The sequence below is a fragment of the Corvus brachyrhynchos genome, unplaced genomic scaffold, assembly GCF_000691975.1.
Source record: "Corvus brachyrhynchos isolate BGI_N302 unplaced genomic scaffold, ASM69197v1 scaffold44, whole genome shotgun sequence".
Classification (NCBI taxonomy): Eukaryota; Metazoa; Chordata; class Aves; order Passeriformes; family Corvidae; genus Corvus; species Corvus brachyrhynchos.
Window position 1 is genome coordinate 2,038,783 of NW_008238359.1, and position 24,861 is coordinate 2,063,643.

At 44.8% G+C, this 24,861-nt stretch overlaps 1 protein-coding gene across 1 annotated transcript; it reads left to right on the forward strand.

Moving 5' to 3' along the window:
- Positions 1 to 4,917: 4,917 nt before the first annotated feature.
- On the forward strand, positions 4,918 to 23,789 carry USP35 (ubiquitin specific peptidase 35). The gene is made up of 11 exons (XM_017735844.1): positions 4,918 to 5,081; positions 5,162 to 5,592; positions 6,749 to 6,884; positions 12,137 to 12,266; positions 13,671 to 13,772; positions 15,626 to 15,784; positions 16,540 to 16,733; positions 16,847 to 16,940; positions 18,467 to 18,573; positions 19,850 to 21,065; positions 22,213 to 23,789. Exons 1-11 carry the CDS (start codon positions 4,918 to 4,920, stop codon positions 22,381 to 22,383), a joined length of 2,904 nt encoding a protein of 967 aa, XP_017591333.1. The 3' UTR covers positions 22,384 to 23,789.
- The last annotated feature ends 1,072 nt before the right edge of the window (positions 23,790 to 24,861 follow it).

Below are 24,861 nucleotides of genomic sequence, written 5' to 3' on the forward strand. Positions count from 1 at the left end.
CAGCAGGAGTTAAGGACAATAAAAGGTGAGTCTCATTTCTGTACTTCCAGACCTCCAGGGAGTTCAGGGAAGTAGATATTTTTCTTCTTTGTAAGTAAGAAGCAAATCACTTTATGTATCACTTGATGTTTGGATGGTGGGAATTATTTTTCCCTCTTTAGTGGTATTTATCAAAGTCTCTATGATGCCATTGTAGGAAATGTGCTGAATTTATTACTAAGATTTCCTAAAGGTAAGGTACATTTTGCATCTATGTTTTCAGAGCTTTGTTAAGACCTGGGCTGTGGGAACTGCTGCTGCATTCTGCAAAATGTACTAGGGAACCTTTACTGGAAATCTGCTGCTGGCAAGGATAAAGGAATGAATTGATTTAGAAATAATTGGATAGATTTCAATTGAAATGAATCCTAATTAAAGAGAAAGAATAGGCAGAAGAGAACTATAAGTACAGCTCTGAACAGTACAGAGTATGAAGACTAGACCCAAGCAAAGCCAAAGGTGATTTTTCATCCCAAGGTTAGATTTTGGGGTCTTTTTTGCAGTTTACTCAGTTTAGAGAGTGACACTAAGCTGACCAATGCTGCTCTTTGCTTAAATTCCTTTTCCCTCTCTGGTTTCTAGAGCATGGTAGGGTGTCTGTCCTTGCAAGGACCCATTTTGTGGTCAGCAGGCATCTTTGATGTCAGTAAGGCTTTTGAGATGATGCCCCACACCATCCTTGTATCAAAGACAGATGTGTGGACTGCTAATTGGGTAGGAAACAGGCTGGAACTATCCTAGGACATTTCCTTCTTAATTTTTTTTTATGAATGATCTGGAGGAGGAGATGAAATTCACTTCATCAAGTTTGTGAATAATGCCAGAGTTGAGGAATAGTCAATATGCCTGGGGACAGGGCTGCCATATAGGAGGGCCAGGACATGCTGTGGCTGACATGAACCTCATGGAATTCATCAAGGACAAATGCAAAGTATTTTGGGATGGACACTTGGGATGGACTAACCCCTTGAACTGCGAAGGCTGGGGCCTGACTGATAGCAGACCCCCAGTGCCTACAAGGAGGTTCTTCAGGAGATGAATCCAGGCTTTTTACAGGAGTACAAGGCAGAAGAATGAAGAAGAAAACCAGACATAAATTGAAACAAGGGCTTCCAATTGGAAATAGGGAAAAACTTCCCATTATGAGCTAATTAGAACAGGAGCAGGTTGCCCAGGGGTGTTGTATGATTTCCACCCCGGGATATTTTCTAGAACTTAATGGATAAAGCCCTGAGCAGCTGGGGTTGATTTCAGCTGTGTGCAGGGTTTGGGCTAGAGACCTCCCAAGGTTCTTCTTCTCCTCATTTCTGTGATTTTGCCTGGTTTGTTCCTGCCAGTCATTCACTGGGGTAGCAGAACAGTTTTGCCGTTTCATGGGATTTTTTCTTTGTCCCTGCAAAGCTCATGTTGTGTACTCTCTGTTTTATGTGAGCTACAAAACAGATGGGAACCTCAATGTGACTCTTCAGTTTAATAATTAACTCTTTGACCTTCTACTTCATCCTTGTGTGCTCCAGGAACTCGGTCCTGTTCACAAGCAGGAGTGAGCCAATCCTCCCAGCTCTTCAGTGTGTTGTTAATGCTGGTAAGGAAGAAGTGCAGAAAGGTTGTTCTACTTCAGGGATGCTCATTATAGACGCCCGATTGTCTGATAGTCTCTTTATTTCAGTATTAAACAGAGGAGAGCCAGGGACCAGATCTCCAAGGCAGCATTCAGCTGCCCGACAATGAACTGTCCTTCCCTCTCTTGCAGTTCCCTGGGTTATTTATGACACACTTCCAATTTCTACAACAAATGAGACAGTGATCTTACAGACAACACTCCAAATCACTTTACTCCTCCACTGAAAACCCTGGTTCACTCTCTGGGGAGGTCCTGGGGGGAAAAAAAGTTAATATTAGATACTTAAACTAATATTGCTCTGAAAGCATCTGGAGCTGTGCTTGTCTTGAATTCACCATCTTAATTCTTAGTCTTTGACATGTGAATGATCTTTTAGTGTAGAATGCTTTTTAGTGTAGTTTTAAGACTATAATATTTGTTATTGCATATTACAAAGCCGCTTGAATGTTGCTTTAATGTTGTTCTAAGATTGTAATATATACCCTGGCTAGCATCCTCCATCCTGGCCTTGTCTGCCCCACACCCCGGGAGCAGTTTGGTCTACCCTGAGACCCAGCAGAACCATGGGCTTGTTTGTCCCTTCTTGATGTCACCAGGGTGGTTGGAGGAGTGCAGGTGGGACTGTATTACCTAAAGCTCAGCCTTGTCTTGTAGAGCCCTTCTTTGGTGAGGAGAGCATGGACCCTTCACCACAAGGTCAACTCAGGTGGTTCCCCCTGTGCATCTTCAAGGTCCTAATGTCAATATAAGTCATTATGATGTTTCTTGCTGAGGAAGATGGTCCTTTGGGACTTGTTTGCCTATTGACTGTGGAGGGAGTTTGTTTCAGCCTTGTATTACTACACTATGTCAGAGGAGACCTAGTTGCACTCCAGGCAGCAACACTGGGGAAGCCCATCCTCATGTCCCTTTCTGTGATCAGCCTGAGGAAGAACCACACCCTTGAAGGAGCTGCAAGTTTATCTCAAAATTCAGATGAAATTAGACTCTTTGCCCCAAAAATTTGGGTGAAGTTTGACAAGGCTAAAGTAGCTAAAAGCACAGTCATAGTGGTACACTAGTGGGCAGCCATCACCCCTGAGAGGGACAGTGAGAGCACCCAACACCAAATACACCAGGGGACTGTGGTGATTTATTCGGTTAGGTCTAAAAGAACTCCAGCCATTTTTTGACTGTCCTGCGTGTGTGGTGTTTCCAAAACACTGTGCCAGGCTCAGCATGGATTGCTCCAGGGAAATAATGGTGAGACATAACCAGTGAGCACTGTAGATCCTCCTATCTCCTCCTCATCCCTTATCTATCTGCTGGATGAACAGGGTGTCTGGGCCCAGGCTGGGAAGCTGCAGAGAGGAGGGGAAAGGGGTACCAGCCTGATTGCAGGTGTGTGCCAGTTTGTGTATGGCCAAGGTGACCACTGAGCTACAGCAAGGACAAATGCTTCTCCTGATTTTGGACTGTCTGCCAGCCTCATCTGCTCTCCAGGTTGACTTTTAGCCTTTGCTGACACCATGGTACTTTCTGTTTGAGGTGAAAAGACATTATCTGTGGGATTTTGTCTTCTCCTCTTATCTTGTCCTCATTTGCCACTGGTTCAATGCAGGCTGGCCCCTCAAGAGTCCTGCTTATGTCTTCTATCCTGGGAAAACAGTGTGATGGAGAGCATTGGCTCTGCCATAGCTTGTTGCAGGGAAGGCAGCAGTAATGCTTGGTGGGGAAAAATAAATCCAGCACATGAGCAGAGGAATGTATGAGTCAGCAGGCAGGGGCCAGAAAGGGCAAGGGGGTTCCTAGATAGCCATTGCAATGTAGCCTGCAGCCATCACTGGATTGGAGGTGGCTATATATGTATTTATATACTTGTCAATAATGGTTTTTTTCATCCTGTGAGATTGTGGGGAAGCAATGATGGGAAGAGGTGATGTTTGGTGAAGTGGGAAGGCTTCCCAACCAAGCAGCTGTGAGTCAGAGCTTGATGTTTGTGTCTGGCATGGGTTTTACTTCTCCACCCTCAAGCAGCTGTCTACCAGGAGAAAAGATACTCTCTGGCTCGGATACAGGCTTACTCCAGGGATGGTATGGTCCTTGGATGGCATCTGCTGAGGTCTCTTCTGGATGTCATCTGTGAAAACCATACTTGGGGTACATGCCACCTGCATGTATATTCTTCATTTATATAACCCTGTCCACTTGAAAAACTTCAAATGCTTCCCAAGTGCTAATGAAGGATCTTTCAGCCAACCCCGCTAGGAATTGGTGCGTGTTGTTCTCATTTCACAGATTAGGGAGCTCAGGAACAGAAAGGTGGTGATTATTATTCTGGTCAGATACATGAGCGTGGCTCATTTCAGGCTATAGGCAGGAAGAGACCTTCTCCAAGTGTGTATTTGTGCAGCACAATGCTCTGGGGGGACCTGCTGTGGATGAGCCTTTACAGTCCCTGTAATATATTATAAGAAATCCTGACCGTCTAATTTTATCACTCTATAATGGTTTGGGTTCTGTTGGGGTTTTTTTTTTGTGCAGTAGTGCGTCCAACACCTGGTTATAAATGTTTCTGAGCTTTTTTTGGGGAATTCCTTGTTTTTTTTAAAAAACTCTTCTCTAATGCTTTATTGCTGGTGAATTCAGGCTGTGACAAATGGGAAACTTTGCCTGACTCTGCAGTTTCTCTCCCTGCTCACTCTGATCCTGCATACAAATGCGGCAGGACCCTGGGGAGCAGCCAAGACTGCACCACTCAGATGGAGTGGCTGACAGCACAGTGTAAATGTTGAACAAACACCTCTGCCATTGCACAGAGAGGCTGCAATCCCAGCTCTGCTTCCCAGGGTTTTTCTCTCCTTCCCTGAATGTGAAGACAATCATCAGGACCATCTTTTCCTCTTGAGGACACCTGATCCAGCAGACACCAGTGTAAGACCTTGGCTCCCTTAATTCCCCACTTGTCCCATCTGTGGGTCTGGAGTTGGTTGTTTGCAGGACAAAAATGCTCAAATGTGTGATTAATTGGAAGAAGTTCTGTATCTTTGTGTATTCATTCAGTTTGGGGGCTTTAGTCTCAGTCAAACATCACCAGAGTGGAAACTTTTCTGAATGCTATATGAAAAGGCCACAAGAATTATCTTCTTCAGAGTGGTTCCAGATAGCTCTGCTTTTTTGACCTCCCTTGCCCCAACCTGGGCTTGAAGGCTCAGCAGACCCTCCTTGAACTAACCTGCTGCTCTGTCCCTCTCTTTTAGGGGCAGTGAGCAGAGATGGATAAGATACTAGAAGCTGTGGTGATGTCCTCTTACCCCAACAATGTGAAGCAAGGGCTTGTGAGGCGTGTCATTGAGGCGGCGAAGCAGCCCATGGACAGCGAGCAGTGCTGGTCCATGCTGGAGCTGTCCACCAAGCTTTATCTCACTGGAGACACCAAGTATAAAAGAGAGATTGGGAAAGAGGTTTTGGAGGTCTATGGCCACTATCACCCAGAGGAATTTGAGGAGTTCTTCAAAGTCCGCTTCCTTCTGAGTCTCCTCCAAGAAGGCTATTGACCTCTGGGGTACATTATGTACTTGATTATATCCAGTTAGGACTGCAGTTTGTCCTGGAAAGCCCATCAGCAAACAGCATCTTCAGCTTACTGAGGATCGAGGTGCTCCGGAAAGTCTGTGAGAGACCCAGCCCCAAGCAGTGTGCGAAGATCAGCAAACTCTTAACCCAGCATCCTCAGTGCATTCCCACAGGAAAACACCAGCTCTTGTTCTGTCAGCAGCTGATCCGGTGCATTGGGCAGTTCCAGTGCGTATCCGAGGGGGAAGAGGAGATCATGGAGTTTTTGGAGCAGGTGAACAAAGTGAGTGGTCTCCTGCAGAGGATCTGGAGGACTCAGACCTCAGCCATCCTGCCCTCGTTGAAAGAACTGTTCACTATCATTTCTTCAACAGGTAATTTAAAAATAATAATAAAAAAAGGCTGGGTATGTAAATATTGGCTCTGATGAAGTCAAACTCAATTAGTTTGTTATCTTGCAGGGTTTTAATCCACTACAGAAATGCAGCCACAGATGAAATATAATAGACAAGCATCTCTAAAAGTTACCAGGGCTCTGAGCTGGGAAAACAATATGCCCCTGAAACCACAGAGAATCTGCAGGCAGGAGCTGTTAACAGGATTGAAGCATTTGCAGCACAAGTTTGTGTGTTCAGCACTTTCCAGCATCAGCTAGGCTTAAGGGAAAGCATCTTACCTGCAGCTTCTTAGAGTGGAACTTGAGAGCTTTTAGAAATGCCACTCTCTTACGGCTGACTTGGTGGTGCCCCACAGCCTGCTCCCTACCAGAGACTAAGGATAAAGCTAAGCAGTTATTTCTCACTGACCTAGAGGTACAGAGCCCTACTGACTGTCTGGAGGGTAGTTGCATCTTAAGGTGACACAGACTATATTTATCCAACTTCTGCAGCCTTTAGGTTATTGTGGAGGGTTTCAGAAGGTTTTTGGAGGTACCAGTGCCATGAAAGGCTGGCGAGCTCCTGCTTTAGCTATTCCTAAGCCCACAGGAGATGGGTTTTTCAGTATGACAGCCTCATCCTTTGGAAGGAGGCCCATTTGGAGGCAAGCAAAATTGCAGTGGCATCCTTTTGCAATTATATGCAGTACTGAGTAAAAAGAGAGCAAGCAGAGGAAATTTGGTACCTGAGTTGGGCCAAACATGTTGCCATGCCTGTGATCTCTTCCTCCCTTGGGGCTATGTATGGCTTCAGGGAACAGCCATTTGCTAAGATCCAGCTTCATTATGTGCAGCACTGGGATTTGGGGAATTATCCTCCTAACACAGCCAGTGGTGGACTCTACACTGCTCATTGGCAGCAGCTCAGTATCCACTCCATGACGTTTGGATGCTGCACTTGGGGATGTGGTTTAGTGGCAGTGCTGGGTTAAGGGCTGGAATTGATCTTAGAACACTTTTCCAACCTAAACAATTCTATGATTCTAATTATGTGGGCAGAAATGATTTGGTTTTTAGGACAAGAAATGACCTTGTGTGCCTGGTTTTCTTGTTGACTAACATCTTCATTGCTGGGGCTCATCCATGTCTTGCAGAGGAGCAGGAAGCTCCATCCAATGCCTTGGCCAGCGTGGTTCAGTTTGTCCCTCTGGAGCTCATGGATGGTGTCATAAGAAACCTAACCAATGATGACAGCATCACTGATGTGCAAATGATGATGGCCATTGGCAGGTAGGAGAGGCTGCATTAGTGAGTGTCATAACTCAGTTTGGAGAAATGCTCTGTGTGGTTTTGGCTGGTGCTGCCTGGGGAGCGAGGAGTGTGTAGGGAAAAAGAAAACTTCTGTATCATTTCTTCTAGCCCTGAGGTCCTAGAGAACAGGAATAAAGAATGGTTGTTGCTATGATTATGACTTACTATATTTTTTTGGTTTAATTTAGTTTCTTTTCTTAGAAATAAATAGTATTATGGGACGTCCAACGCAGGCTATCTTGAAGAGGTTTGATTTTTTTTTTCCCCCTGAAGTTGTTGAGGACTTTTTCTCCCCAAAAATCTCCTTTTCACTATTTCATTGTGATCTCTGTCTCCCTTCAGAAGGACATCATCTTAAGCCACCAGTCACAGCTGAAGACTTATGTGGGGGAGGTATGCCCAACTGTTTCTAGGTCCCACCTTGGCTTTTGTCAGGTGGGTGTGCTGCAGCTGGACAGACAGAGTCAGTGGAGACCTTGCCAGAGCTTGATGAAGAGTAGTGGGTTGGGCATGCCAGACCTGGTCTTTGCAGCACCAGTGTCCTCTTTGGCATCACCAGATCTTCTTTGCACCCTTATGTCCAAGTCCTACAGCTTTGCAGTACTACTGTGCCTTGTTCTGCACTTACTTAGGGGTATCTTCAATGATCTTAAGGGTATTTTCCAGCCTAAATCATTCCATGATTCTATCTTTAACCCATGCTTTCCTTAGAGGTCTCCATTTAAATAGATGATATTCACATGCAGTGGTGTGTGCACTTAACACAAGGGAGCTGCTGTGTCTTGATCTCACTGAGAGCATCGTTTTTCCTCTTCTTGTTACAGGATTTGCATGTCCCTCCCAATAAGGTTACATGACAGAAACACGTTATTCCTGGTGGGAATTTTATGTATGCAGAAAGGGGCTACTTCTCTTTGGCTTGCTGGAGAAGGTCATGATTTTCCCAGAGTCCAGAGCAACCCAAGACAAAGTATTAAGTAATCAGTTCAGTTCCTAACCCTCTTCTCCATCTTTTTCTCCTTCTGGACACTTGCTGCTGCAAGCTCCAGATGATGAATCTTCTAAGAGTGCCAATATCTAAATATAGAGGTTGCCAAATCAATTGCATCATTCCTTAAAACGTTCTTTGTCACGTAGGAGGATGAGTAAATCAAAGCTTGATGAAGAGTAGTGGGTTGGGCATGCTAGACCTGGTCTTTGTAGCACCAGTGTCCTCTTTGGCATCACCAGATCTTTGTCCAACGCAGGTTATCTTGAAGAGGTTTGATTTTTTTTTCCCCCCTGAAGTTGTTGAGGACTTTTTCTCCTTTTCACTATTTCATTGTGATCTCTGTCTCCCTTCAGAAGGACATCATCTTAAGCCACCAGTCACAGCTGAAGACTTATGTGGGGGAGGTATGCCCAACTGTTTCTAGGTCCCACCTTGGCTTTTGTCAGGTGGGTGTGCTGCAGCTGGACAGACAGAGTCAGTGGAGACCTTGTCAAAGCTTGATGAAGAGTAGTGGGTTGGGCATGCTAGACCTGGTCTTTGTAGCACCAGTGTCCTCTTTGGCATCACCAGATCTTCTTTGCACCCTTATGTCCAAGTCCTACAGCTTTGCAGTGCTACTGTGCCTTGTTCTGCACTTACTTAGGGGTATCTTCAATGATCTTAAGGGTATTTTCCAGCCTAAATCATTCCATGATTCTATCTTTAACCCATGCTTTCCTTAGAGGTCTCCATTTAAATAGATGATATTCACATGCAGTGGTGTGTGCACTTAACACAAGGGAGCTGCTGTGACTTGATCTCACTGGAAGCATCTTTTTTCCTCTTCTTGTTACAGGATTTGCATGTCCCTCCCAATAAGGTTACATGACAGAAACACGTTATTCCTGGTGGGAATTTTATGTATGCAGAAAGGGGCTACTTCTCTTTGGCTTGCTGGGGAAGGTCATGATTTTCCCAGAGTCCAGAGCAACCCAAGATAAAATATTAAGTAATCAGTTCAGTTCCTAACCCTCTTCTCCATCTTTTTCTCCTTCTGGACACCTGCTGCTGCAAGCTCCAGATGATGAATCTTCTAAGAGTGCCAATATCTAAATATAGAGGTTGCCAAATCAATTGCATCATTCCTTAAAACGTTCTTTGTCACGTAGGAGGATGAGTAAATAATTAGTCAGAGCCTGCAAAACATAATTAAGATCACTTAGGAGAAATGTTGAAGTTTTGGCAGCATGTTTATGGCAGATGGGTGCCCCAAAACCAGCATGACGTGTGTGTGCTCCATGCCTAGAAAATCAAAGGAAAATGGACATACTGAAGAATCCTTCAGCTTAGTATCCCTGCCAAACTGGTTGCATGCAGAAGTGTCTTCTTCTGAAGTTTGGGTTTGGGAGTAGCAGGGGAATGAACTGGACTTAGGATGGAGCTTCTGGTCAAGCATGTAAAGACAAATAGTGGTAGAAAAAAAGCAAGGCTGTCACCTGCTGGCGTAAGTGTACACCACAATCTCTTTTACAGAGTTTGTCTGTTTTTAGATAAACTCTATTATTGTGCATCCGTGACATCAGAGGTACTCACAGATTTGGGTTTTGCTTTTTTTTTTTTCCCTGAGGGTGTATCTGTTCCAAAGAGCTCAGGTCCAGATGCAGAAGGCATCTGATGTCACACAGCTATGCAGGCACTCGCTACCTCTGGAGATCTGGGCTTCTAAAGGTTTAGCATACCAAATCAATGACTCCATTGTCAAACTGGGGTCATCACGACTAAAATATTTGTGGATCTTACAATGTGGAAAGTGCAATATGAATTTAAAATGTAATTTCTTCCTGCTCTAGCAACACGGGCAGCACTGTAACAGCCACCAGTGCTGGCAAAATATAGCTTCAAGCAAATAAGGTTATTTTATGCCTGTTTAAAGAAGACAGGGATCTTTGAATCTCTGGATCCATCTACCTGCTTTATAGCATTGACATTACAGACCCCTTTCATGAATGTTCAACTCCGCTGCTCAAAGCAGGACAGTGCTCCCACTGCTGTTCTTTCACAGCTCTTCCACCACTGACTGGGTTGCTTTAGTGGGTCGAATCTCTCTTCTAACAGCCAGTCTGTGTGTATTTCTGGCCATCTTACAGTTCATTTGATCTTATGCCAACAGAAATAGCTGAAATATCTTTTGCCTCCCTGGTGTTTATTCCTTCAATATGTGCAGGAAGAGCAGTCCCTTCCCATCTCTGCTTTCTCATGGCTGCGCTAAACAAGCCAGGTTATTTTAAGCTGTTCTTGCAGGAAGTGTTCTTCATTCCTCTCACCACCTGAGCAGGTTTCTTCAACACAGTTCATTGGTCTTGGGCACAGATGGTGGTGTTTATGCATCATGTTCATCATGGCAGCCTGACCACAGCCTGAGGTGTCATTGTTTTGCTATAGAGAACACCTTTCCTTCTGCAGCACAGCATGGTGCTGGTCTTTTCCATGGCTGCTCTTTCACTGGGAACTTGTAGTCACCTGGTGTCTGCCTGGTTGTCTTCAAGCAGATAAGTTATTGTAATGTAGCCTCCATTTCTAGTGCCTTGAATGCATTTTGAAACAATACATTTCCTTCCAGTTCTACTTTTCTAATCCTCAGGGTCTTCCTTGTGACTCCTCGATCTTCCTCTTGTGTTGATGATGCTTGACAGCTGTGCATCTTCACAAACTTCCTAGCCCTGTTCAGGATATTTGTGCTATCATCACTAGATCCTGAAGAATGTTGTTTGTAGCCTCCTTTCAGGGAGCCAATCAGATATGATCTACTTCTGTCCTTTAACTAGAAATTCCAATGTCCTGACAAACCTGAGTTTGGCACCTGTGATGACCCTCTGTGGCACTCTATCCATTCTTCCCACTCATTGCCTGTTTTCATTGTAGGAACCACCTTCCCACATAAAGCACCATGGAAAAGTTAGAGTCATTGAAACCAACCAGAGTTGAATTTTACATGATGGAGATCATTAACTCCTCTTGTTTGGAGTCCATGAGCACTTCGTGTTTTGCTTTTGTATCAGCTGTCATTGCTCTAGTTTTTGTTCTCATATCTTTTTCCTACATCCATTTGTCACCCTGATCAATTCCTTCCTCTTGCTGAATATGGAGTCAATTCATGTGTTTAGTTTGGAAGTAACATCTAGAAACCCTGTCATATCTTTAATCTTCATCAGATTCACCACATATAGTGATTGCACGGTTCTCCTTGTTTTCCTCTGGTGCAAATGTCTATGGAAGCTTCTCTGGCATTTGCTTTATCATCCAGCTTGGCTTGACTTATTATTATTTTTCAACATCCTAACATATTCTGCTTTTCAAGGTTTTTTTTACTGTCTAGACTTTAATTTTTCCAGTTCATTAATTCCTGCTCTTTGCCTTGTGGTGGTTAGTTATCTGTCTTCCCTTCTTATATTTTGCATGAGATACAAATTGATAAGCAAAAGGAACTAACTGGGTAAGGTAACTGGGCTGAGGTGTAGCCTGAAGGCCTGGGATGTCTTCAAATCAAAGGTACTGAAATGGTCAGCAAAGTTTGATACTTGGAGATCCCACGTCTTAATTACTTCCCAGTTGTTTAACATTAATTTTAAACAGAAGCAATGTGTCATCACTTAGTCTGAGGTTGTTGTTTTATGACAGACTTCTGTAAAGCACTTATTTCTTGCAGAAACTTGACAACATGCTGGTTGAGTGGCTAGAGATGAAATTTTTTACCTGTGACATTCAGGAATAATTGGTTTCTGTTAGGGTTTCCAGGTTGAGTTTTTTAATATGTTTTTGGAAATCAATGTTTCCCACAGAGAACTAAAAGATATGAGTCTGAGTGTTTTTTTCCTTATCACTGACAATGCAGAGATCAAACTAGTGTTGCTTGTTTTCTAATGGTGACAATGCAGAGACCTCACTCCAACCCTCATGTGAGTGTATATAGAGCACTGCACCAGTGTTAAAAACTTGAACTTGACTGAAGTTTGTGGGAAAAATTCCCACTGTACTCTATGGATGTGGGTCTGATCCTCTGATGAACCACAGCATGATGATGACATTGGGGTATTTCCACTTCAGGCTCTGTTGTGCTTTGAATAACATGTGAAATGCCTCATGAAGAGACTGTCTCATCCCAGTGACTGGACATCAGTTTGGAGGAGGTTTGACACAGAGTGGAGCTTGGCTTTTACAATATGTGCATTAAATTTATTTAAGAGTTTGTGTTTCATTTCAGGATGATTGACTGGGTGTCCTGGCCCCTGGGAAAGAACATAGACAAGTGGATCATTGCTCTGCTGAAGGGTTTGGCTGCAGTGAAAAAGTTCAGCATCTTGATCGAAGTCACTCTTTCAAAAATAGAAAAGGTCAGTTGGCTCTTTTAAATGTGAATGTGAACCACGAAAATACCATCTCGCTCCTGAAATACCACCTTGCCTTTCAAATGATGAGATGTGACTTGAGATGTATAGAGAAGAAAGAGTTTGGTGTCCCAAGGGATACTGGTTTTGCAGCTAGGAATGATATTCCTTAGAACAACCTGGGATTCTTCAGGTTGTGGTCTGCAGAGGTACTGATATCTTCAAGATTATGAAATAAAGTAGCCAAGGATTTTCAAGCCAATTGAACACTCTCCTTCCCAAACTATGAAGCTCTTGTGAAACTTGCTTTTGGGAATGTGTCATGCTCTCCTTTGACTGTGCCTGGGTCATTGCTGGCTGGCAGAGGGAAAATACATATCAGTGAGCATATTATCAGTCTGAACAGTCACAGGTCAGTTTTAAAGCCTGTGCCCTGGCTTAGTTCTTTTATTAGTGTAGATAAACCCCCTGCTGCTGTTGCCATCACCTGTTTCAGCAGTGAGTACTAGCTCTCTCTGAAAACTGTGATCAAGCACTGAAACTGGTCACTATTTCAAAAACTTTCCATGCTGTGGTCCTGCTCTTCCCTCCTTCGAATAATGGGGATAACACCTGGCTGAGCTGCCAGAAGTCGTCACCATAGACATTACTAAGACTGTGTTCTTAGGGACATGGTTTAGTGGTGGGCTTGGCAGTGCTGGGTTAACAGTTGGGCTTAATGATTCTAGAGATATTTTCCAACCTAAATGATACTGTGATTCTATAATTATCAGTATTGGAACATTATCAATAACTGTATTTGTCCTTGTGATCCCTCAAGTGCATTGAGCAGTGGGACAGTAGCCAAGCATCTCTGGCTTTTCTTTATCTTTCCTTTCATTGTTAATGCATAGGAAAGGAACACAGCCCATAAAATAACATGTGATTTTTGGAAACCCTCAGAAGTACAATCTGAGAGCACTAGAGGGTATACAGGTATTTTTTGTAAAGTAGAATAAATATCATTACGTAGCCTTTTTATCTCTTTGTCTTCAAGGTTAGTGATAAAGTTCCAAATACTTGAATAAAGTAGAAGAGGCACATTTTAGAAAACATAGCATTCTACTGTGCTTGCATGGCTTTTTCATGAGGAGATATGGAGATGCAGCACTGTCATAGAGGCATTACACAAGCCTGAAAGGGTGAGTATAACCCCCACAATATTTTTAGGATGCCCCGAGCCAGTGCTCTGGACAGGGGATTACTCTGCAGACCTAGTTACAGGCTGCTTGCTTCAACATCCAGCATGGAGTAGGAAGAGACCAGCAGCCATGGTCGATGCCCAGTGCCTCTGTTTCCTGCTGTTTGCTTCTCCTGCTGGTTGCAGTGCCATCCTGCCTTCCAATTTGATTTTTTTTTCTCCCCTACCAGGTCTTCTCCAAGTTGCTGTACCCCATCGTGAGGGAGGGAGCTTTGTCTGTCCTGCAGTACATGCTGCTGAGCTTCCAGCACTCCCACGAGGCATTTCACTTGGTAAGGCTGTCTCTGGCACTTGGATGAGGGCATTTTCCTCAGTGTAACCCTGCTGTGGGGCAGCAGGGTTAGGAGGGGACCTAAGGCATGGCAGATGTTGCCGCTCTGGTTTTGGAGTGCGTTAGGTGGAGCCTTTGTGTTGAGAACATCTCAGAGGGCCCCACTGTGGAGGGCAGGGAATACATTATTAAACAGCCCTTGCTTTTCCTAAGCAGGTGCCTCACTCTCTGTTGGACTTAGTGGTCCCCATCCCAAATGTGACTTTAAATTGCAACCAACATGTGGCACCCATTTCTTTCAGTGGTGGGCCATCTTTGGAAGGTTTGTACAGAATCAATGCAGCAAGACCAGAAGACTGGATCAAAATACTTCACTACACAAATTCTCTGTTAAAAGCAAAACCAGCTTTTGGCAGCATTTCAATACCCACTTTTCATTTCCACAGTGATATTTTGTAATTTGTTTTGCTGTTGGCACTAAGGCACAGCTCTGCTTCCTGCTGGTACTGCCTCTGGAATGCTGAATTTAAAAAGTGAGGCTGAAGGCAAAAGCATGCTTGTAGTGATTGAACTGATAAAAGCAGTGATGAAAAATTACTCCAATTAACGTTTGGTTTTATACTTTCTCGTTAAAGCCCTTACATTTGGCTTTTCACCTAAAGTTCACAGAATAGACAGGTAAGGCTGGAAAAATCAAAGCTAGCCAACATTTTCATCTGATGCCTTTTCATTCCTCAACTTGAGATACTTTAAAGGAACCTGAATTTCTTGAGAAACTCTTTGGTTTCTAAAAATAGTCATTCCAATGTGTTGTCTTCAGTTGGGCATCAAATATTGAAACACTCCAAAAGCTGTTAGTTGCTCTTGGCTTGAAGTATCCATCTGTAGCCCATAAGCATAAATTTCCTCCTTTATTTAGAAAACCCAAAAACCAACAGGGCAAGACCATGTCTTTTTGTATTTGCCCTTGCACTTTGGAAGGGTTTTGAGAATTGTTCCCATCACAGCTTGGCAAAATTCTGATGTATAAAAAGGTGCTGCAATTGATTTGCTTCCCCAACAAACCTGTCCTGTTGGAAAGTAAATAGTTAAAATCCCCAACATTTTGAAGGGAAAGAAAAAGAGCAGAGGAAGACCAAGTGAGGAAGAGGGGACCAGGAAATGGCTGGACTGGAGTCCTGATACTTTACACCAGGATTATTCTGGGCTAAAAATAACTTAAAATATAAATATGAAAAAGGTTGTGTAAGTGCCTGGGTCACTCTAGCACATCTGCAGGGTTGGAAATAAGTTATTAATTCTCTGTGCAGCTGCAGGGTCAGCAGAGGGTGCCCGTGAGCAATGGATTGCTTGCCTTTGCATCTGCTTTTGCATTTTTACGTTTTTGAGATGAAAGCACAATAAAGACTGTGCTGCTTATATGCATGTTGTCACCCATCTGACCATACCAATTCCAATTCAGTGTATTCAGTATAAAATAACATAGAGCACAGCAGGCATTTCTTTTAGGCTAATCCCATCTACCTTGCAGGTTTGAATCCCTGCACTTGGCAGTCAACATGTTCTTCCCACCGTGGGTGTGGGATTTAGGGGAGACTAAAGATTGGCAATTGCTGCTCAGCAAAGCAGCAGCACAAACCTGCAGGTGTCATGCAATGTGAAACCCTCTAAGGTTGCCAAAATCAACAGAAGAGTTGCTGTTGAGTTCAAAGGGTGAAGGATGAAGTCTAGAATGGCACTGAAGTCAACTCCTGTTCACTCTTTTCCGTCTGCAGGTGAATTTCATTCCCCTAAATGTATTAAAATTTTGTGAATAATTTGGAGTAATTTTTGCAGTGAATTTTTCTTTTCCAGCTACTCCCTCACATCCCCAGGCTGGTGGCCTCTTTGAAGAAGGAGGATTCCAATTCTGCAACCAGCTCCCTGGAGCAGCTGGCTGAGCTCATCCACTGCATGTTCTTCCGCTTCTCAGGATTCCCAGACCTCTATGAACCAGTCCTAGAAGCAGTTAAAGTAAGCCATGCCCTGCTCAGTCATTTTACTGCTTCCCATGTGGAAATGACATCTTTGTTGGTAGCCTGGAATAGAGGGACTGTCCCACTGGTAGGGATGTCCTAGCCTCAACACCTCAAACGGTGGTAGAAGAAAGGGGATTAAAATTCTGAGTTTGAGCCCTGTGTAGGCAGGTTGAGGGAAGATATTTCTCTAATGGTGGGCCTGCAGAAGTCCTGATGGTGCCTGTAGGTTTTAGCTATAACATTATTCTCAAATGCCTCTAAAGACTAATACAAACAGGTAAACTCTTCCATGCATGGAGGCAGGTTCATGTGAAGAGCAGGTAAAATGAGTTGTGTGAATGCTTCTAGCAGAGGAGTTTTGCAGTTGCCCATTACTAATTCTTCATAGGAAAAGATCAGTCATTGGTTCATTGAATATTCTGAGTTGGAAGGGACCCACAATGATCATCGAGTTCAACTCCTGACCCTGCACAGGACAACCCCAAGAATCACACCATGTACCTGAGAGCATTGTCCAAATGCTTCTTGGCTTGGTGCCATGACAACTTCCCTGGGAAACCTGTTCCAGTGTCCAGCCACCCTGTGCAGGACACTTTTCCTAATATCCAACCTACACCTCCTCTGACACAGCTTTGTGCTGTTTTCTTGTGCCCTGTCACTGGTCACCAGAGAGAAGAGATCAGTGCCTGCCCCTCAGCTTCCCCTTGTGAGGACAGGTAATGATTTGTAACACAGCTCTCTCTTTCCAAGGCTCTCCCAATTCCAAATGAGGACCGGATTAAACATCTCTTGGGACAAAATGCTTGGACCTCCCAGAAGAATGAGCTAGCCTGCTTCTACCCACGCCTGGCATCTAAGTCAGAGACGGGAAAGATTGGGTTAATTAACTTGGGAAACACCTGCTACATGAACAGCATCATACAGTCTCTTTTCATGGCTTCAGAGTGAGTTTTTGCTCCCTTGCTCCCATTCAAGACTGTTCCAGGGGTTGCTCCCACTTGAGTGTCCCACTCTGATTTTTCATCTCACAGATTGCATCTCTGCTTTTCTTTCACAGCTTTCGGCATTCAGTGTTGAATTTAACTGAAGGCAACTCCCAGCCCCTGATGACAAAGCTCCAGTGGCTCTTTGCATTTTTGGAGCACAGTCAGGTAATTATTTCATGTTCTAGGTATTTGTTTGGACTGTCGGCTGCGGAAAGGCTCGTCTCCAAGTCGCTTCCTGCCGGCTCTAACGTGCTGATAAGGAGCTGTGGATCTTGGTGGGTTTTTGTAATGGGACGAATTTTGTTTATGTGAAGGAGGCTAATTTTGGGAGAGGAGGAGGGAAACTCCTATCACCCATGAAAGTGGGAAAGTGGGCTACGTTCACGCCAGGCTGCCTGTCTTTAACTTGTGGTCTTCTTGGGTTGGGCTGATGTAATAACTAATAGTTTTGACAACGAAGTCCATTAGGTAATAGTTTGCATCTGTGGTCAGCTGAGAAGCAGAGGTTTTGTTTCTTGCTGTGCAGCAAGGGAGAAGACTGGAGCAGCTCTCTTGTCCCACTGCTCCCCAGCAAAACACTAGCAATCGATGAAAATTGCCTTAAAAGTGAGTTTGTTAAAAGAATAATAATAAAACCCCCTTAGATTCCAGATGCTTTGAATCCTCTGTATGTGAGGGAAAGTAAAATAAAAATAACACCCTTAAACTAATTGTAAATATTTCCATGACAAACATGAAATTTAATGGAGTGACTCCTGGAGATACAGCTAGGTCATATCTAATTCCTCGCTTGAAAATGTGTCCTTCTGTCCCTAGAAAGACAAGATTTTGGAAAGCCAGTGAATTTTCCCTTGCTGGGTAGCAAGTCATCCAGGCTTCTCCATTTCCCATGCCTTGATTGGCAGAATTGGCTTGTAGCATTGTGGTATTGTGTCACTACAGATGACCTGGGGGGAAAATATATACATCCTGTTTAATTTAATATTTGGTCATAGAAGAGTCTAGGTTTTGATGGCAGGTTAGGGTGTCTGTGTTCTGTGATGAGCAAGTACAGAAGCATATTTGCTTGTTGTGTAGCTGATGGTTAATGGTTTCCTGCTAATTTCCTTTTGGTTATTTTTCTTTTTTGGGTTGTTCTTGAAGTTACTTTTTTGCTTAAGATGGGTCTTTTTCCATGTTAATTAGACATCTGCTCCCTAATGACGACAATTACATTTTCTGGTAACACAGATTACCTGCCTGTAGTGATCAGAATGTTGGGTGGGAGTTTAGTGGATTTTTTTGCTTTGTTTTTTTTTTTTTTTTTAATGAAAGGATTTGGTGAGAGAGATCCTGATCAAATTAAATGGAGAGGCAAATTAAATTCAGACTGAATTAAGTAGAATTATCTGGATCAGGCCAATAAACCATTGCAAAATTGAACGATAAACACGTGGATATTTTATAGAAGTGTATGTAAAATAGTGTCTGAAATTCATCCTTACCATCCTGGCTTGCAGCAAACTAAGAAAGTCTTCCTGTGCACTGGGGTTAGCAGCCTTTGTAGGGTGAAAAAAGGGACCTTATCAGGCACAGAACACTGTGCTCCCAGTGAAGCAGCCAAAAGACCACTCCCCTCCCCTCTCCATCCCCCTGTGTGAATTGAGGAAAAATCCCTAGGACTAAATGCACTTCTTCTGTGTTGCTGCCAGCGACCTGCCATCTCCCCTGAGAGCTTCTTCTCTGCCTCCTGGCCACCCTGGTTCACTCCTGGAGCTCAGCAGGACTGCTCAGAGTACCTCAAGTACTTGCTGGACCGGTACGTGACGAATGCCATGATTTCGGAGCCTGGTGACAACGACATCCCTAAACCCCAGTGTAATGTTTAATGCTGACCCACATGCAAACAGGGCAAGTGGCTGAGGCTCAGAGGAGTTGGGAGAGTGGAGGGCTGGGGTGACAGATGGTGAGACTGGTCTGAGGCTCCTTAATAAAACCCTGTTTGGACAATTTTAGGGGTAAGGTCAGAACTTCAACTTGAAAATTTCTGCCTTTGCTCTGAAGACAGAGGGCATTCATAGAATTACATAGCCATTAAGTTTGGAAAAGACCCTTATGATAATTAAGTCCAACCATTAACCCAGCACTGCTGATGCCATGAAGAATTTTTGCCTTTTCTTTTATATCCCTGTTATACCTTTTTTGCAACTTCTGTATTCCTAGTGCTTTTTGCCCACATTCTTAGACTTGTTTGTCAAGCTAGGAGACTAAACATCTTAGAAGCTTCATAGTTAGGGATCAGTGTGCCCCAGACCCCAAGGTCCTCTCCAGAACATACTCTGTAAACCAAGATAGAACCATCCAGGGGAAGGCTCCTTGGGGAGGGGGGCTCACTCGAGCCTCTCATTGGGGAATCTTTGATAGATATGCTAATTAGTAAGACCTATAATGTTATACCCAATCTTTTGGGGTGGGCAGGTTGCGGGGTGCATTTCGATCATATGACCTGGATGTGTGCACCTAAGGATCCTTAAAATAAATACCAAGGTAAAATCCCTTTTCCCCTTCTAACCGTGTATGACTCCTGATTTTAAGACCAGGAAAAGGCATCACTGCCAAGTCCACCACTAAATCATGTCCCTAAATGACGCATTAACACGTTTTTTAACACTTGTAGGAATGGTGATTTTACTACTTCCTTGGTCAGTCTGTTCCAATGCCTGACTACCCTTCACCATTTCATTGAAGAAATTTTTCCTGATAGCTAATCTAAAATTGTACCAACCTTAGAGATTTGCCTGACAAGCCACTCACCCTCCTCTGTAAAATGTTGATTTTTGCCTTTTACCTAGAAATATCAAATCTCTGGTGTCTCAGTGATCCCTCTAGGAGTGTGGGGTCAGTGGCACGTGAAGACTCAGGTTCCCAAATCCTGTCTGACTCCTTCCCACCTTTCTCCCACAGCATCAGAACCCCTGGGTACAGGCAGGTTAACTGGGATTAACCCCTTGCAGTGAAGAACAGAGCCCTACTTTAGAAACTACCTCTTGGCATTGTATTGATGCATAATGCAGCCTTTTTCTCCCCTGCCAAAGATTGCATGAAGAAGAAAAAACTGGAAAAAGGATCTACCAGAAACTCAAGGAATCCAGCTTGATGTCTCAGGCGGTGGAGCATCATTACTTAAACAAGACATTGATTGAGAAGATGTTTGGGGGTAAAATGATGACAAAGATCCGCTGCTTGAAGTGCCTGAATGTTTCCTCCCGAGAAGAAGCCTTCACAGACCTGTCCCTGGCTTTTCCTCCATCGGACAGGAATGTGCGTGGGAGCACATCTATTCTACCAGTGGAAGAAATTGGCCCACAGTTCATTGAGCCTCCTGAAAATGCAGGCCAGCTTACGGGCTCTCCCTGGATCCGGAGGAAGGCCCCCAAGGCCAGTGACCATGCAGCCCCACCAGTGTCGGTGGAAACATTACGCTTCCAAGAACCAGGAGAAGCAGCAAATCCTGTACGTGGCAATGATGTTGGGGTGGATACAGCCAAAGACCCTCTCTCAACTTTTGGGGAGCAGGCATGTGCTCCCAAGGACTCCAGATCCGTGCCAGATTTAATCAACTATTTTCTATCCCCAGAGAGACTGACAGCAGAGAATAAATACCACTGTGAGAAATGTGCATCCTTGCAGGATGCTGAGAAGGTGGCAGAGCTGACAGAGGGTCCACACTACCTCATCCTCACACTGCTGCGGTTTTCCTTTGACCCACGGACTATGAAGAGGAAGAAGATCTTGGACAATGTCTCCATCCCTGTGGTACTCAAGCTACCCATCCTTGTTGCTCCAGAGGAAACTGAGGAGGTTTGCCAGCATGGGAAGGATGGTGCTGTCCCAGGGAGCGGCTTCATGACTGTTGTGTATGACCTCTGCAGTGTGGTGGTGCATTCAGGCATCTCCTCTGAGAGTGGCCACTACTACTGCTACTCCAGGGAGTGCACCGACACTGTCCCTGACGGGCAGCCCCGGGATGGGGTGCCAAAACCAGCCTCTGACAAACAGTTGGACTTTGAAATCCAGTGGTACCTCTTCAATGACACCAGAGTTTCCTTCTCCTCCTTCGAATCGGTCAGCAACGTCACCTCGTTCTTCCCCAAAGACACGGCCTACGTCCTCTTCTACCGGCAGCGTCCGGGCCGGCAGAGCTGCCTGCTGCACGAGGCTCTGGCTGAGGCCGGCCGCCTGCATGGCGAACCCTCTCTCCACAAGGAATTGATGGAAGCCATTTCCAAAGACAACATCCTCTTCTTGCAGGTAACTCCCACTGCTATGCAGAGCAGGGTGCAATCCTGTGACTGTCTGACTCAAGGGCCACATTCCCACCCATCCAGGCAGCAGTAGGATCCTGTCCCGTGGTTAAAATCCTGCAGATACCCACCCACTCTCTGAAGCCAAATCCCTTCTCCTTTTTAGCACCCAGATATAAACAGGTTATAGTTTCCTGATGAAACTGGGTGCTGAGATCGGTACAAGACACCTTGTGGCTGTGCTTGGGGTTGACTTGCTATTGTCTGCCCCTGGAAGCTCAACCTGAAATTTTCTTTGAAGTGCCTGGGAAAGATAGGATAATGGAATAGTTTGGATTGGAAGGGACCTTTAAAGGCTATCTAGTCCACCTCCCCTGAAGGATGAGAAGGGACATCTTCAACTAGATCAGATGCTCAGAGCCCCATCCAGCCTGACCTTGAGTGTTCCCAGGGAAATCTGTGCCAGTGCCTCACCACCTTCGTTGTAAAAAACTTGTTCCTTACATTCTACCCTTTCCTCTCCTTCCCACCTTCACTCACTGGTAACTAGGTGCTCCTTCCTACCACCTCTGATGTTTACCTGAGCCATTGCAAGCCAGGTCTTTTTTTTCCTTCTTCTCTTCTCATCATAGAATCATAGAATGGTTTGGGTTGGAAGGGACTTACAGACCATCCAGTTACGGCCCCTCTGCCATGGGCAGGGACCCTTTCCACTAGACCTGGTTGCTCCAAGCCCCATCCAACCTGGCCTTGAACACTTTCAGGAGTGGGACATCCACAGCTTCCCTGGGCAGATGGGTGAGCTGGGAATACAAACTAGAACAGATTGCATTCAGCTGATACAGTTCAACCCGTTCCAAACAGCAGTGTCTCATATGACATGAGCTGCATGTGGGGGGATCTGAGGGGTCCCTCCTCTCCCATAGGTGACATGGGAGGGCTGGGTTTGATCCCTGGAGAGCTGCAATGCTTTGCTGCATCCCTCCTGCTGAGCTCTAGAGCACATGGTCTTCACACCCCAGTTTAATTTGAAGGAAGCTCCCAGGGGGAACCTTACCGGTTCCTGGCTCCTTAGGGATGGTGGGAGCATCCCCCCACCTGAGTTCTTTATCTGCTGATATCCTTGTGCTATTTTTCCCCCTTCCTTTTCCCAGGAGCAGGAAAAAGAAGCGCGGAACAGAGCCGCCTATATTTCTGCCTTGCCGAAATCCCCGCTCTGGTGGAGAGACTTGGACAGGGACAAGGATGATGACAGCTCGTCCGGGGGCTGCAGCCCAGCAGCGGGTGGGGGCGGATCCGGCTCCTTCCATGGACTCGTCTTTTAGCCAATGGCTTAAACCAGATGGGCAGTGTCCACAGGGCCAACCTGAAGCCAGAGGCTCCTCTTCCTCACCCCAACGACGGTGAGCATCTCGGAGGAGGATTTGAGAAACATTTCAATGGAAAAGGTCTCAGGGGCTGATTTGGAGGCGCCTGGAGGGTCTCGCTGCTTCCTATGCACTTGGTCTTCATGCCTTAATGTACCTAAGCTAACGCAGAGATGAGCAGCTGCCGACAGCTCAGAGAAGTGTCCTTTTGCTTCAGCATAGCCATGTCTTGCCTGCTGTGAGCCATGCCACCAGCCTGAGGAGGCAATGGGGACAGGCAGGGGGAGGAAGACAGACCCAGCGAGGCCCTAAGGATGAAGATATCCCATGCATGTCCCGTCTGCAGCCCTTCCCATGGCGCAAAGTTGGTTCTGGGAGGACCTCTGGTCAGTTGTATTTCTTTTTAATGTGGTTTGGGAACCCACCATGACAAATTCTGAAGGTAGAAAAAAGTCTGAAAATGCCAAAATGTAGCAATGCTGGTCTGTGGGGCAGTGAGCTTGTAAGCCTGCTTGGTAACAGCGAGCAGTGGCAGGTCAGCCAGAGGGGGTTTATGCTGCATTGCAAGATACCCAAAAGAGACTGAGGGGCATAAACCCCTCCAGCCAAGAGAGACTGACCTGATCCAGTTTGGGTTTCTGGGCTCCAGTGAAGACCGACTGCATTACTGATGACCTCTGGATGCTGTTAGTGTGCACGGCAGGCCTAGACACACAGCTGTTTTTCCAGATTGTCTTTAGGACTCAATTAGTCTCCTGCTGCTGCTGTCATTTGATGGCTTTCTGGGCTGGATCTGCCCTTTAAAATTTGGGCTTTGCCTTGGGATACCCTGAACTGAGCAGCAGATGACAGACCTCTCCTTAACTCAAGATCTATTTTTTTTTAATGCTGATTTGCAATGTGAGTAGCCCAACCAGATATGTTATATCAACCCAATATCAATATATACTATGTAAACCAATGTATTATATAAATCAGTAATGGGACAGGGGCTTATTTCGATGGCAGATGGCCAACTCAAGCCCCAGGCAGCACATCTACAGGACCACAGCTTCCTTCCATGTCCCCCCTCAGCTGTTGTCCTCTGCCTGCTCCTCCTTCACACCTGTAGTAGAGATTTCTCTAGCTCAAGTGGCAGAGACTTGTGCCTTAGGTCTTAAGTGCAGGGCCTAATCCTGACCATGGGGTAGTGGGGTAGGAATATTGAGTTGCTCTGGAGGAAAAGGCAAAGCACAGACATTGCTACAGATAATGTGAGCAGAAAGTCTGCTAGAGAGGACACTTGGGGTCAAGTATCTGGTGTATACTATCATATTCTTTTATTGCCTTTCCTATATATAAATAAAGGAAATTAATAAATTCAACATAGAGACTTAGTGTCTTATTGCAGGACTCATAGATATTGGGCTGATGGATCAAAAAAGAGATGGGGAAGCTGATGCATCCAGTCTCAAGGATGTGGGACAGTCCTGCAGAGTGGTGGCTTGGAAGAGGGGATCAGGCAGAGGTGGAATGGGAATCCCAGCGCAGAGCTGTGTGTCCTCCAGAAGAAGATCACAATATTAATAGTGGAGCCTTGTAGATGAGCAGTGGAATGTGTTTGTTGTTTTTAAGTCAAGTGCTATGAGGAAATAAATGAGGACCCAAAGCTGAAGTGTCACAGAAAGTACAGTGTTTCCTGGTTTTATTAATAGACTTCTATTTATTTCCCATTCAAAGAGGTTGCCAAAAGTTTTCCTGTTGCTGTCATGCTAGCTCCTTTCTTTATTCTGGAGTATCACCTGAAGGCATTTTCTGTGCCATTTGCTGTAAGGTGCTTTTGTAGGAGACTATCTTATACTCGATGAGATCCTAATCTCATCAAACCAACATGGAAAATTGAGAGGCTGTATCATAGCTAAGCTCTTTCCTGAACAGGCCTTGTTTTTTTCCCCAAGATTTTCTGAGATGAGCAGAGGCAAGCAGCACGCAGTTCTCAGCATGGATGGCAGTCTGGAGAGTGTCAGTGGTGTAATGAGGTTGACTGATTTAGTCCCTGTTAATTTCCTGTAATTATTAGGATTGGACTTCCCTTTTGGACTCAGACAATCCTACTAAGTCCTTGATGAAGATATTAAATAGTATTGGTCCCAATACAGATCTTTGAGGAACACTACTCATTGCTGGTTTGGACAGAGTTGTTGACTGTAGCTCTTCCAGTGTGGCCATATAGCCAATTCCTTATCCATCTAATGGTCCATCCCTCCATCAAACCAGTATCTCTCCAATTCAGAGGTTAAGAATGTCATAAGGGACCATATTAAAGGCCTTACAGAAGTCTAGTATAGTATGAGTTTGGTGTACTGCTATCTGTGCTACACCAATTGTAGTATATACTATATTAATACTAGTGTTAGTAATGCCAGTGATCTTTGCATATGGCATATTGATAAAGTA

Coding starts and splice junctions, on each gene's coding strand:
- USP35 (XM_017735844.1), top strand. CDS start 4,918: ATGGATAAGATACTAGAAGCTGTGGTGATGTCCTCTTACCCCAACAAT. Junction 16,734..16,846: donor TCTCTTTTCATGGCTTCAGA/GTGAGTTTTTGC, acceptor TTTCTTTCACAG/CTTTCGGCATTCAGTGTTGA. Junction 16,941..18,466: donor CATTTTTGGAGCACAGTCAG/GTAATTATTTCA, acceptor TGTTGCTGCCAG/CGACCTGCCATCTCCCCTGA.